This window comes from Idiotropiscis lumnitzeri, chromosome 15 (assembly GCF_059441095.1).
Source record: "Idiotropiscis lumnitzeri isolate Australia: NSW breed Sydney's pygmy pipehorse chromosome 15, RoL_Ilum_1.0, whole genome shotgun sequence".
NCBI classification, from domain to species: Eukaryota; Metazoa; Chordata; class Actinopteri; order Syngnathiformes; family Syngnathidae; genus Idiotropiscis; species Idiotropiscis lumnitzeri.
In genome coordinates, this window is record NC_142405.1 from 5,818,338 (window position 1) to 5,833,065 (window position 14,728).

At 44.9% G+C, this 14,728-nt stretch overlaps 1 protein-coding gene across 1 annotated transcript in view; it reads left to right on the plus strand.

Moving 5' to 3' along the window:
- coro7 (coronin 7) overlaps positions 1 to 14,728 on the plus strand; it is a 66,055-nt gene that overhangs the window by 12,745 nt on the left and 38,582 nt on the right. Inside the window, exons 8-9 of the mRNA XM_088317039.1 lie at positions 3,049 to 3,132; positions 3,535 to 3,617. Coding sequence (XP_088173165.1) covers positions 3,049 to 3,132; positions 3,535 to 3,617 — 167 coding nt within the window. The remainder of the gene's footprint in view (positions 1 to 3,048; positions 3,133 to 3,534; positions 3,618 to 14,728) is intronic.

The following is a 14,728-nucleotide window of genomic DNA, read 5'->3' on the forward strand; positions in this document are numbered from 1 at the left end:
ACGGGAGAAGAAGAAAGCCCCGGCAACTCCTGCCGCAACGACTAATTGGCCATGGATGAAAAGACTGAGACTGATTTTGAGGCCCGATGAAAGCTTCGAGGCAACAGTTCGTTATTCGAGGAGGGGAAATTACGACACGAGCGCGATGATGGATAGTTGAGAGGAAATGAGAAGCAGGTTGAGGAGACTGCAGCTGGAAAAGCAGTAAACCGACTCCTCTGTTACTAATACAGAAGGAACAAAACATCTTCTTGCTATCCCGACTCGTTTCAGGGCTGCGGAATTGATCAGAAAATAGTTTCAAGCTCAAAATGCAGATCTCAGCGAGCGATGACTAAAAGCAGAAATGTAAAAATACGCCTCGTTGTCGCGACGCGGAAAATCCCGATGACATTCAAATGTGGCGTCAAAGTTAGAAGACGCCAAACGGCCCGGGAATAAAAATCAAGAGAGAAGGTCAAGACAACCTGGCTAAAGATGAGCCTCACGCGTCTGCAAGAGTCCGTCCTCTGCCGGTTACTGTTTGCGTCGCGTCCTCGAACGTGACGCTTCCTACGACGGAAGCATCACATGACTCTGACTCTGGCCCGAGGTAGCACCCTTTGCTCGTTTCACATCCGAGACGTGACGGCACAATTGCACTTGTCTTCTTCACTCCAAGTTGATGTTTTAAAACATTTTCATTGTTTGCATTCTCTTGGGAAGGAGTGGGTTTTTTTTTCGTTTTGTTTTTTTTCTTCCTGCCTCGCAGCATTGTGAAGCCTCTAATCGTAAATGATGCTTTTGCACACAGTGGAGCATGAATACGATTTTTTTTTTTGGGAGTCATTGCTCAAAAAATGCACAAGGGTTTCTGAAATACAAAATTGGAGTCTTGAATCTTTGATAAATCATCCAAGTTGTCTCATCTACTAATCCAGTACGTCATGGTTAGCGTCACTGTTCTGAGATTCGTGGTTTGAATCTCAGGCTCGGGCCTGTTTTCGCAGTTTTTTTATCCAATCAGTGTTTGACAAGCTTAATGAAGCCAATAACTTTTTTTTTTTTTTAAAGATAACCGTATTTTATAAAATTTCACATTACGCCACCAAACAGAAATGGCAAAATGGCCCCAGTATTGCTTTTGATTTAAAAAAAAATAAATAAATAAATAAATTTCATGTTTTACTTTTTGAACCCAAACCAATGTTGGACAGACCTTGAGCAGCCGTAAATAGTCTGAGCGCAACTTGTTCCTAGTTTAGTGCGGCCAGCAGCTCTGCGTCGGTTTGCCCCTGGAAGGAAATGGACCGGCGGTCCTGCTGATGAACTCCTCACTGGCAATCAATCCTGCTCCGTTTCTGTTTATGCGTCTGCGTTTCAGACGTTCAAATTCTACTTCTGATATTCTGCCCAATTTTTTTTTTTGGTCTACTCTCGTGTACATGTTGACTATTTTTCATCTTACCACATGCTCTCATCAGGGCGAACGTGACTTCACTTACTCGCACGAGCCACGCGGCTGCCTGCAGGCTGAAAAATGATCTTGGGTGTTTATTCAAGCCTTTGACTCATCATTAAGTCTGTCAGTGCTCTGTTAGCTTGGAGCAGCATGCCCGAGAGACACATCAGCAAAATGCTTGCTGACTGCCTCTTAGCTAATATTTTCGCCGTTCGCCCAAAGCCTAAGAAAAACACGACGTGTTGTCGGTGCCAGCTCGGACGCGTCTATTCAGGGACGCGAGCGCACGACTGCGATTTGCCGTCAACGCATGTGGTAGCTTGAAGTCTCTGTTAAGTGCAATAAATCCAGTTTTGAAAGCAACAGCGCGGCAGACCACAAGAGAAACGATTGTCTCGTGCCCAAGTGCTTCTGTTGCGCCCACGAGAAGCGCACTGCATGGCTGCCGGCAAGGAAGAAGGAAGCATCTGATTGACACGGTTTGAAATTGTAACACCCTCCTCAGGGAGCGTTGCAAATTAAAAATAACCAGGAAAGAAGTGGTACCGCAATTAAAACTGACTTGGGATTTCTTTTTTTCCTTCCCCGTACTTGTTTATTCGACAGGCCCGCGGTTCTTTTTCCTGAGTTTGGATCTCATCTTTGACCTTTCTGTGTGTCGTTTGCAAGTATTTCCTTGAGTTGCATTTTGGCTTCATTCCACATTCCCAAAACTTATTGCGAGTGTAAATCGTGGCGTCAGCTGAATGAGGCGCATTCTAGAAAAATGAACGGAGGCTTAGTTTCTCAAGTCTCACGCCGACTTGAACTGCGCCATTTAGCTCATTTTCTGGAGGGGCAATTTATTAGCGTTGTGAAAACCAGGCGGCGTACTTGTGAGGACGCTAATAAGCTCCTGATGTCCAGCCGCACGTGAGCCTGAAATGTAATTTAATATAAGCACACGCGTGTGATTAGCACGTCTTCTGGCAAATCCATTGACTTGGACCTTTTGATGAAAAATTTTGATCAGGGCCCCCTTTTTTTTTTTTTTTTTGAAGTCTGCTGAAGCTCAAAGGCTTTTCAAGTTAGTCAGACAATTTAGCGCCACATAAATGCTTGACCCACATCCAGTTCCAGAAAGCTATTTTCGGAGAATTGGTGGTTGATTACCCATCCATTCATCCTACACGCGTTGCGATTGAGCTGACGGCACGTTCGGACGAACAACTGTTCACATTTGAATGCTCGCCGATGGACAATTTCGAAGTCTTCAAATCAACAAAACATGACTTTGGCTGCGGGTAGTCACATGCAGAGCTTTCCTCAAAATGACACTGCCATTAATCACATTGTCTAATTTCAACAACACATCTCATGATGTGTTATGTGTGTTTGAAAAGCGCCAAACAAAGTGCGTCTTGACAACACGTGTACAATTGGGACAGACAGACCCAACGTCACAAGTTAACGAAAAAGCAAGATCTCCTTTCATGGGACAAGTCGAGGCACCTGTGTGGCATTCGCTGCTCCTTGCACGCTTATCACTCAGCAACAATGTTCAACAAGCCGCTGTCAACATTCCCAAAAGCAAGCTCAAGAGGTTGTTTGCTTTGTCTGTCTCGCAGAGCGCCATCTGCCTGCAGAACAACAAAGATTCTCGCACTCTGTGGGCCCAGGATGACTTTCTGCTGACAACGGGCTTTGATAGGGTAAGAAGGAACTCTTTTTGCTCATTTGCCTTCCCGAAATGTTTCCGCGGCTCGGTTGTTATGCAAATTGATTGAAAAGGCTCACGATAACTCGAGCCGCAGGTAGTCCCGGTTGCTCAATGCTGAATCCTCCGCAGCGACAGGCTCACGAAAGCAAAGAAGTGGGGAAGGAGGGAGGAGAAGCGGCAGTAAAACAGCCCAAAATCCGCTCGTCACGTAATATACGTCCAAAATAAAGAGTTTTGCAAGTGCATTTGAGCTCAAAATAATCTGTTCATTTTAAAGATCAAATGTTGAGTACAAAAGTCTCCCCCACCTCTGTTCCGTTTGCATTTGCGACAAATGACAAACTTGATACACGCGCACTGCTTCCCAAGTAAATGAGCTGTGTTCTGTTTTTAGATGCGTAACCGAGAAGTGAGGCTTTGGGACAGCAGGAACTTGACTTCTTCTGTGAGCTTTCAGACCTTCGGCACATCCAGCGGGTGAGTGACGTACAGGCGTGCAACCCGCGGTGGTCGCTCCTCATAAGTCACTGTCATGACGCCTCGCTCTTAAATGTCTTAGCACGCAACCTGTGCGCGCTATGCGTGCGTGGAGGTTCTCGTCACACTCGGAACGCTCTCTGGCGCTGTAAGACAGCAATGTGGACCTGTTGTCTGAACACGTCCTATTCAGAAACACTACAACGGGGTGGCGAGACCGCAGCGGGCACTTTGACACCTCACCGCTCTCGCCGTCGCAGTCGCTGCGTTAATTTTTCCAAACGTGGCTGCCGAGGGCCGAAGGAATGTGGCATTTTCCGAAAAATCTTTTGTTTATAGAGACGTTGCGTGTTTTTTAATATGACACTGATCGGTGGGAGTTTGAGTTGACTTTGACTGCAAATCTAAAACATCACGGGGTTTTTCGTTAGCCTGGGCTGGCTCTTCCCTCGCCACGATTTAAACGGCCTGACGTTCAAAGTCAGCCGGGATAGACTCCAGCTCACCCGCCGCTCTAATGAGGACAAGCGATCGAGAAAATGGATGTTGGATATTGCTTTATGTCATTCCAAAAAATGTGCTTGTACATATAAACACTTGCTCGGTCTGGAATTTCACAATTATTCATCATCTTTGAGCATCTCTTACTGTTGCGTAAACAAATCTGCGGTTGCAATGACGATGTCTTGTGCACGTGCGACTCCAGTAGACGCTTTTCACCGGCTTGTCCTCGGGTTCCCTGTGGTCGCTTGGTTGGTTGTTCTTTGAATGTTATCATGACGGGTTACACCATGAGTAATTTTGTTTGTGTTCAGCGTGGCCTCAGCGCATGTGTCGACAAATGCGCCCATCAAAGAGAGACTTTGTTTCCATTCATCTGCGCGCTCCATGAAATTAAACCATGCCGTTGTGTGCATGCGTGTGTTTCTATTTGTGCGTGTGCGCGCAGCCGAGGATGCTTAAAGTCAAACATGCACGGTGCAGCATTTCCTCCCTGTCATTTTTAGGCACAAAGTCCACATAAGGAGAGTTTTCTTTTTTTTTCTTGCCTGTTCCTAATTAAAAGGGCTGCGGTAAACATGGGTTGTAATTGGAGCAGCAGGCTGGGTTGTATCAAGTTAGCGTTGTCTGTCCACAGTTTTCGGTAGGACTGTTTTCATTGGCTTGCCACAAACTTGGAGAGGCCCTGCCAGTAGATTTGGGCTGTGGGTGGAATCATTTGAAACGGAGAATAATGAAGGGGTAATGTTGGGTTGGAGGGGCTTGGAGATGAAATCAAGACTGTGGCGGGGTAATGTTGACTTGCAGTGCTGCATATGATTACAAACGGCACATATCTGAAACAAATTAGCGCTACAGTATATTGAAAAAAATCAGAAGGGATTAGCTGAGTCGAAAATATCAATTTTGCCAGATTGATTGTTGATTAATTGTGTTTTTGGAAGCAATTAAGGCAAAACGGAGGCAGTGGACGAGCATGATAATCTTTTTATCTTAAAATCTAAAACTCGAAGTTGAATCCTGAATCGCATTGTAGCCAAAGGTTTGTTAATGCGCATTTTTAATCCTATATTTTACGTGACAAAAGTTGCGTCTTCGTCATCGTCTTCTTCGTCTTTTAAATAACCTTTTTTTGCGTCAAAACTCAGTGAGGTTGTTGACTTTATTATTGCATTATATATGCAATTTTGGAAACAGTCAAATCTGGTGATTTTTTTATTTTTTTTATTTTGGATTTTTTTTTTACTTGCATTGAAACTGGGTCACCATCACACCAGTTCTGAGAACAATGCAACATCTTTTTTTTTTAAATTAATTTATTTATTTATTAATTATTATTATTATTTTATACAAACACATGATGTCAATCCATTTTTTTTATTGGCCATTTTTAATCCGGTTGAGGGTAGTGTGCGCGCTATCAAAGCAAATTCAGGCGAAGGGCAGATTCCACCCAACATTGGTCACCAGTCTTTCACATGGACACCACCTTGAGTGAGAACTGAATCCGTCATCAACAGACAAATGTGTGCCGTGCGCATTTATTGAGCTGCTGCAAAACCACTTTCAAAAAGTCTTGACGACCGTGCTTAGCTGAAGCAAAAAAAAAACCTTTTTTGCCTCGTGCAAGCCGTTCATTCTATTTCTGTATGTTTTTCTAACGGAGTCGTGCCTGAGCGCCGGGCCGAGTCATCGGGTGTAATTTAGCCAGGCTCCCTCCCCTTTAATCAAACGGATCGAGGAGAGGCAGGGAACACTCGGCCCTTTCTTCGATCGGAGCCCAGGCGCTCTGAAAATCAGTCCCAGATGAAGGCTTTCCTGTGGGGGATTAGGTGCAGCTGCGGCGTGGCTAACCAAAGCACACTAAAAGGCAAAAACACACAACGCTTGGACTATAGGTTTGACCTTGCTGCCTTTTGTTTTCTTTCGTCTGACATAAACGTGGATGCGAGGTTGCTCAAAAGCGGAGGTGGAGAAAGGCCAAAATGCGAGTCCTCAGGTGATCCACTTGGCAACTTCAACTCTGTTAGAGAACCTGAACACCGTGTTCTGGAAGATCAAACATGAAGGGCCGCAATCTGTTAGTCATTTGGTGTTGAAATTTGGGATGAAATTGGAACCGAGGGACGCCAGACCAGAAAAAAAAGGGATGTCAATGAGAATATCTTCTTCATCTGCTGTTGACATGAATCTATGAAGTATTTATTGTTAAAAAAAAAAATATATATATATATATATATATATATATATAAGATTATATATAAAATTATATATAAAATTATATCTAATTAAATTTAAAATTAGATATAAAATTAGATATAAAATTATAGAATTAGTATTTTTTATATTTGTTATGATATTATATTTATTTTATATATAAATAAAATAAATATTGGAGGCCATTTTGGATTAAAAAAAAAAAAAATTCAATGAGAGTAACTAGTTTTATAAAATGTCGGGTTTTAGTTCGCCCTAACACCTTCGCTAAAATAATGTCTTAGAAAGTCAAAAGTCAAACCAAAACGGCACATATGCCGACACCGATAGTCCTTTTTCGCTTTTTTTTTTCCTCCGTGTTGTCTTTCCACACCAGTTGATTTCAAGATTTGCCGATTTCCCGCTATCCGGAATTCTATTTGAAATTTCCTTTGAGTACAAAACCTAATGGAGTCCCAAAAAAAAAAAGCAAACACTCACACATGGAAGTATGTCGAGCGTTTGGCACGGGATATTTAATATAATTCACAGAGGCTTTTGGTTTCATCCCGCAGGTATGCGCTCAGCACTCCGGGGATTAGAAAGACCTTTTTTTGTGTGAACTTGCCACAGCAGGAAAATGGGGGAGAAAAAAAAAAGTCTTTCTTCATCTTTTCTTCCTTCCGACCTCCTCCATCTTTTCTTCCATTCACCTTCACTTGAATGTCTTTTGTGGTTTGGATTTTGAAGCGTAAGCAGACGAAAGTGGCGGATGATGATCTGTCAAAAAGATGTGGCGGTCGAGGACGTACGTCATAATGCGGTTAAGGTAGTCGCTCAAAGCCCAGATGACTTTTGGAGACCATCCGGCCAACTTTCCGTCCTGCACAAAAAATCAAAAATAAAAATAGCTGCAGCTGCAGATTATTGCTTTGGTCAACTTATGGGGATTTTTTTTTTTTTGCGATTTATCAAATCAAATGTGCTAGCTCTGGCATCTTGGACCTTTTTCCACATACAGAAGCGTTCCCTGCGTTTGAGGCCTTCCCACTTGAATTTTGGCACGATCACCTTCCCCCGGAGGGAAACGCGCCAGTAGCCGATCGTTGTGATGAAGACGCGAGCGAGGTTGGCAGGGGATTGCGAGCCGAGCCTTAAGTGCAAACAGCGCCGGGCCGTTCATCGCAAACACATGGCTATGCGATGCGAGGACTTGAGCGGATGCCCTTGCGAGGACGCCGCCGGAGCCACGTTGCCAGACGACAGGCAAAATTCCGACTCCCATTCGCTCCTCATCGTCTCGTCACTCCAGCGTCTCCAATCTTTTTCGGTGCCATTTAATTCAAGTATATCCTCATACTCGTGCTTGACACTCCAGATGTGTTTTTACAAGAGCGTGACACTCTTTGCCCCCTTCACAAAACGGAGCACGTGAAGTGCTCTATTAAATCAGGATGATACGCTTCACTGTGGAGCGGGAGAGGGGGAAAAAATTATTTCAACGGTGGAGAGAGAGAAGTGTGTTTTGCGTTAGTAGGTTGTTTCCGCCCAACTCGCCCCCCACCCCCCGCCTCGGCTTCTTCTGAATGCGACTTCCAATTGTCATGAGCGTAGCATCTTGCCTCTGATTGTGGTTTAGTCTCCAGTTGATTTGACCTGATATACGGATCCTCAGTCTTTGCACATCTGAAAAAAAAATGGTGAATTCCGGCTTCATTTTTCTGGTGATTCGTACTCATCGTGTGAGTTTTTGGTAAAGCCAAATTGCTGCCTGTCAAATTTCTCTCATCCGTCAGGAAATGTTTTGACAACAAAAGCTGCCTTGCACCTGCATGGGCCTCCTTGCGCTCCTTCTTGTCGTCTCCGTGTGCCCGTACTTGTCCAACGCAAGTGCACTTGGCCCTTAAGCAGATTAAAACGTTCGTGGAAATGCAGACAGTGGGAGTGTTGGGCATGTCGTGGTGGCGGGGAAATGAATTGTCCTATTGTGCAAAAGCAAGTTGGGAGTGGAAGAGGAGAGAAGAAAAGGTTGAGGACCCTTTGGCTTGGGACTGCAGCTGAGATTTTTCTGCTCAAACGTCAACTCTGTATGAAGCCACCTAAACGTTATTTCAGTCAGGTCAATTAGTCAGCCGGCAATTGTGTGGACGTTTTTGTGCAATGGTCGGGGGTGGAGGGCCACCCCCCCCCCAATGGGACCAACCGGTTGGACAAAAGGACTCGGGTTTGTGGAGGTGTAAGCCTTGTATTGTTCTGTTGCTGTTTTCTCCTTAACTTCTTTAACTTGGTTACGAGGGAAGCGGTGTTTATCATATATGGACGAATTCCGATTTCTCGAATGATTAGCAAATTAGGTTCCGGTTAATTTCCTGCTCCATTCACGACAGCGGGAAAATGGTCAGATAGAAAAATGGCAAAGTTGTGTCAGTGGTGACATCGGAAGTACGTGAGGGCGCTGGTGCAATCGTTTGTGGGGGGGAAACTTCAGATTTTACAGCAGCCGAGTGGACAGTAACAGCGCGCAAGAATGAAAATCTAAAAAAAAATAAAAGATACGTTTGCCGGATGTCTGCGTTTACATCTGGCAATGCCATTGAGCAGAACGGGTAGCATCAGTGTTCTGCACGTCTGTGCATTTGTGTTGTTCGCCTAATACAGTGCTTCTCAATTATTTTTCTGCCACGCCCCCCCTTGCAAGAAGAAAACAATTCGCGGCCCCACCCCAACACCCTCTCTCCGCCGCAACTAAAAATAATAGCATTTTCGTTGCAAAACAAACCTACACCGTAGAGTTAATGCTTGCAAGGAGAGCGCCACTGCCAACTAGTGGAGTGGATGTGCAATTACACTTTATTGTAGTACGGTGGAAAAAAATGCATGTTCCCCATCGCACCACGCCCCCCCCCTCTAGTTGAGAAACACTGGCCTAATAGCATAAAGGCCCGTCATTTTTAACATATTTTCAAATGATCAATCCAGATACCGACGTAACGGTGTTGCCGTTTTTACGTGTGTACTTCAGGACAAAGTTGTCAAACAGAGCTTGAAGCGAGACAATCAGTTCTTTGTTACATTTCTTGTGCTTTCCCTAAAACTACGCTTGTCAGGCTAACGTGTTAAGACGAGTCCCGAATTGTCACCATGGCGTTTGTCGACCTGTTCATCCATTAAACCTATTGCGCTCGCCTCCCGCTTCCTCGAGACATGCGGGGGCAACCAGCTTTGCAATGACATTATCCTTCTTACATGGGGGTGGGGCGGCGTGGGGGGGGGTGTTCCGTCATCCGGCGTGGAGGCACAGGTGTGTCTTAAAATGCAGCCCGACCGTGAGGCGCAAAGCCTGCATCGCTTCAGGCAATTGAGAATGGTCAGTTCCATGCACTTAACGTCTTTTATACGCACATGTGAGGACACGCTTGCGTTATAGACAAATGTCCAAACAATATTTATCATCTTTCGTGGTGACAAAAAAGGGAATCTGGCAAGTGATGCATTCAGGCATGACATAGGTGATGCTTGTCTGGATAGACGGCGCGTATGAATTTTGCTTTAAATTTTTTTTTTTTATTCTTTGAAAGCAGCATTGTTCCTCTTTCTGTTGCGTGTCCTGCAGTTTTCATTTTCTGCTGCATTCTCCTGCATGCCGTTAATAAAGGTCAACTCTCTAAGAGAGGGTGAAAGACCAACTTTTCCACAAAGGTCCTTCGCTAAACTTTTGAACGCAAGACCGGCACGGACAAGGCAGGAGGTCCCCGTCGCAGGAAAATATTGAAGCGTCCACTTGTTCCTCAAGCAACTGAAGCGGACAAAGGTGGAAAACTGCTGCGCTTTTCTTCCACACTTTCCCAAGCTTCTGCCCTGAGGGGGAATTTTCTTTTCTGTCGCACTCAACTGGAACAACACGAGCTTGCTGGACGAGTCGCAAGAAACGATTTCCACAGCCGCGCACGTGTGAGATGGCCGACATTGTCTTCACGCTTCCTGACCATCTTTGTCTTCTTCACAATAACAACTGCGAGCGCTGCCGCAACGCACAACTTCTGACCTCACCCAGTTCACTAAGAAATGACGCCGCGACTCGACTTCTTGCGAGTCTGTCCGATTATCAGCCATTATTATTATTTTTTTTAATCCTTTTCGAGACTTTCTGTGACATTCACTTGTTTTACTTTCTCGTATTTGGCCTACCACTTAAAGGAGCTGCGCTTCGTGAGGGCGTGACATTGATTCGGATATTTTTTTCCCGCCATTAGTTGAAGACACCCTTTGTTCGTTTAGTTGAGTTTGAAAGTAAACGATTTTTCTAGATTGTTGGATAGAAAAGAATTGTATCTTTAGGGACAAAATGCCTTGTCTTTTGTAGCCTTCTTGCGAGTTCTTAACCCTGGAGAACAAGCGTGGGCAAACTACGGCCCGGGGGCCACATGCGGCCCGTGAAACGTTTTAATCCGGCCCGCCGAATTTGAAAAAAAATTAAATGAATGAACCCTGTTCATGTTTTATTTTTTAAATACAGTTTTTTCAAATTTTGTTCTGATGCATTCATTTCAAATTAAATTTATTTTCTCGGATGAAGTGAGGCTACCAAAACACTCCATCCATCTGCCTGGTCCGACCCCTGTGTCAAATTTTAGAACCCAAGAGACAGAAAAAGACATCTTCAAAATGCGAGATTGTTCTGACCCCTTTGCTGCTATACTCATTTTCTGCTGCCCTCCCCTTTTTTTTTATTTCCTAACTTTCCCTCCATAAATATGAGGTGTTAGGCCTGCAGCTGCCTTCCAAGCGCACTCTGCAAAAAGCATGACCGTCAAAAGACACGTGGCCCTGGTAGCTTGCAGCTGCAGACGCAAGCGCCTCCTGATGTGAAAAGCGGCAAAGTCCCTTCTAGATTGACGGATGAGATAGCGAGACGAAAGGTTACAGGCCGATGACGGCCAGAAAGAAGGAGAGACGGAGCGAAAGGAAATCAGGAAGGAGGGAATGCGTCCTGGCTGCTGAAATGGAGTTGGCAGCGTCTTGCCTGCTTCTGACCTTCGCTTGCTTTCTGTAAATTATATCTCTTAAGATGGAAAGTATGCAGCGGTAGAACTTGAGAGACCCCCACTCCACCCCCATTGAGTCTTCTGTCTGCTTTACTCCTTTTCAGAAATGCTTCATCTTCCTTTTTTTTTTTTGTAATGATTTATTCTTTGGTCTCTATTAAGTCGTTTCCTTCTTTGGTGACTCGGGTTTTCTGTTCTCCATCCATCTTTGTGCTTCATCTTGGGCTTCCACATACAATGTGTGTTTTTCTATCATCTTCTTTCCCCTCTCGCTCCCCACAGTTATGCTATTTTCTGCTATGCACGGAGGATACATTTAGCTTGCGGTCGCTCGGCAAGTAATGGCTACATTAGTGTGGGGGTCGGCTGAATTACTGCCTTCCCCGAGCTGCAATTGTGTTCTTGCGCGCACTGATGCAAACTTTCCACTGATCCGAAGAAATCCACTCGGGTTGGCCGCTAGCACTTTGGGCTGCCGGTTGCACCCATTTGCGGGCCGCAGCCCGGGCTGGCAGGCGCCCACGCAGGCACGCGGCGTCGGCCCGCCCCAAGCGGTCACCCCTGTTTATGTTTGTTTAACGCGGTGGCGGCGTTCGCACTGCGCTGAGGCGATCGGCTCGCGCTGGCACACGACTCCCCTCGAACAAAGCACGCTGGCGCTCGCCAAGTCGCGACTGCTGCGGCGCTGCGAGTGACTTTTGGCAGAAGTCGAGGCGCTTTTCCTCGAGCCTGAGGAAGGAAGGCGCTCAAGCTGCGCAAATTATCGGATCCTGTTGCCCTTTGACGATTGCTTTCACAACAAATAGTGAGCAAATTGAATTCAGGGGATTCTTGTTTTATGACTTAGTTAGGCAACGTAACCCGAAATTGGACTTGAGTCGCAACACCATACGGCAGGGGTGTCAAACTCAAATACAAAGTGGGCCGAAAAAAATCGGTGGGCCAGCATTTAATTTTTTAAAAACAATGTAAATTAAGATGAATTTTTTTTATTAGAATTTTTTTCAAATCAGTGCTTTTATTAATGCATACAATGTTTAGTTTTTAAAATCACTTATCATTTTTAATGTTTCTATTATTATATCAAATATATATGATATAGCCTCGCTGGCCAAATATAATTACATTGCGGGCCAAATTTGGCCCACCGGCCAGAGTTTGACACCTATGCCATATGCAATTACAAACCTATGCAAACGCAGTAGTTCAGATTCACAAAATATTTGTTTGGATTTCTCGTCCAAAAATCAAATGGGGAACAAGTAACTGCCCTTTTTATGTCGTTAGTTTATTTTGTGACATTCGGAGATAGAGACACTTCCAAGACGGCGTGTTTCCACATAGCTCTTAATGTCAACGTGGCAATGACGGTTTATGTTGAAATCAGCCATTGTTTCAGAGGTTAACGGCGTTTATCGTCTTCTGATCCTGACACGTGCGCATCTAACATCAACACTCGCGAGTAACACTTTTGTTTGTTAAATCAAAATGTCACATCAGCTAAGCAAGTCGGTCCCCTCGAGGTTCTCGTCTTGACTCATCTTCAACGCAAAATGAACGGAGGCAGTTTACCCGCCACAAACGCAGCATAAGTGCCATTCAGTGGACTCAAAATGTTCTGTTTATTTTTAACCCTTCGTTTGGAATTTTCGGCTTTCTAAAAGGACCTTTTTAACGCTTCCATCCTGGTTTAGCTTTGACCAATCAGGATGCATAAACAACCGATCAGCCGGTTAAAAATTGGCCATATCCTGCTCTGCTCCTCGTTCACTAGCTCATGACTAATCAGCTACCAGACACTTGTGACTCTTCAGATGCTTCCTCTGACGGGATTAGCTCCGTGTGTGTGTGTGTGTGTGTGTGTGTGTGTGCACGCGCGTGGGGGTGCATGTGCGTATGTGTGTGTGTGTTATGTTCCAATACCCGCATGTGGAACTCCAACTCAGCCTATTAACGTGCGTTTTCAGCAGTGGGCCCAAACAGGTGTTTGTTGGCCGGAAATCGATGGGCCCATTCCTGCAGTCTTAGGGTTCATAGGCCAGGGTTCAAAGGTCACTTTAGCAGGGGGTTGTTTAAGCCTGTCATTATGTTCTGCCAGTGATCATTTGTGTTTAGGCTGGATGGACATGTTAGCGGGAAAGGTAATTAGTCGGAGTGATGTGAGGACACATCATGTTTTTGCACATCTTTTGTTTCTGATCCGTGGAGCCTCATGGGTTTTTTTTTTTTGGGGGTGGGGGTTGCCATTCGGCAAGTGGTGATGAAAATATACGCTTCCAATTGATATCACTCACAAGAAATTAAATGCATATATAGTCACAAATTGCTCACACACAGACATGAAAGATTTTAACTCCTGAGTCCATTTGGACTGCTAACCAAAACAGCAGCACAGCAACGCAAAGGCAGTCTGCAGTTGAGAAACTAAAGAAGATTGTCATCCAATCACTGTGCCTGAATTGACATCTTAAAATGTTTTGACCGACATCACTGACGATTTTAAACGTTGGCGTTTCTTCTCACTTGTGGCACTAAAAACAGCTGCTAACCCCTATTTCTTCTCTTCATCCCAGCTGTTTTTTTTTTTTTTTTTTTAAAGTTCACATGAGGTTAGACAACTCGCTTTGGGCCGACAAAGCCACAGCTCACTGCTCTCAGTCCGAGTGAAGGCTAATGAGGGATTATTTTTATCGGGCTTATCTTGCGGAAGACTGCTCTGGATTTGACACATTGCCGACGGATGGCTTTTAGCAACGTACACTCCCGTTCTGTCCTCTTCCAAACCTTTTTACGTACATCAGAGGTATCCCAGTGTTTGACCCCGGGTCCATTTGAAGCTCGTTATTTTCTCTGCGCCCCTCGATATTGCGATCTTACACACGACGACAGAATTTTGTGTTTTAAAATCTGGGACAGCTTTCACACCTTAACGACGCCGGAACTATGACCCTGTCTTACCTCCCAAATAATTGTAATGGTGAAAAAAACGCTTGCCCCGAGCACCGGAGCCCAAACAAGCAAAGTCTTGTCAAACTGACTGTGATTCTCACACTCGGCACGGCGCCGCCTCCCGTTTTTGTTGTTTTGGATCACTCAATGTATTCTCAGATTGTGACGGGATGCGTTTCCTCTCTGAATTCCATCCCGCCGGTCTGCGCGCTGAGAAAAAAAATGAATTCTCTACAGCTTGTGCAACATGATTGGCAGCTGCCACATCCAGCCGAAGTAGTTGGTTGGCTGTGTGCCAGGAATTCATCGGATTTAACTCAAAGAAATACATTCATTAAAAAGCGCTGCAGGGTTCGCACGTTTAAGGTTACAAAATGCAAATCTTTACACGCTGCTAACAGTGGCCGATGCATTCATTAC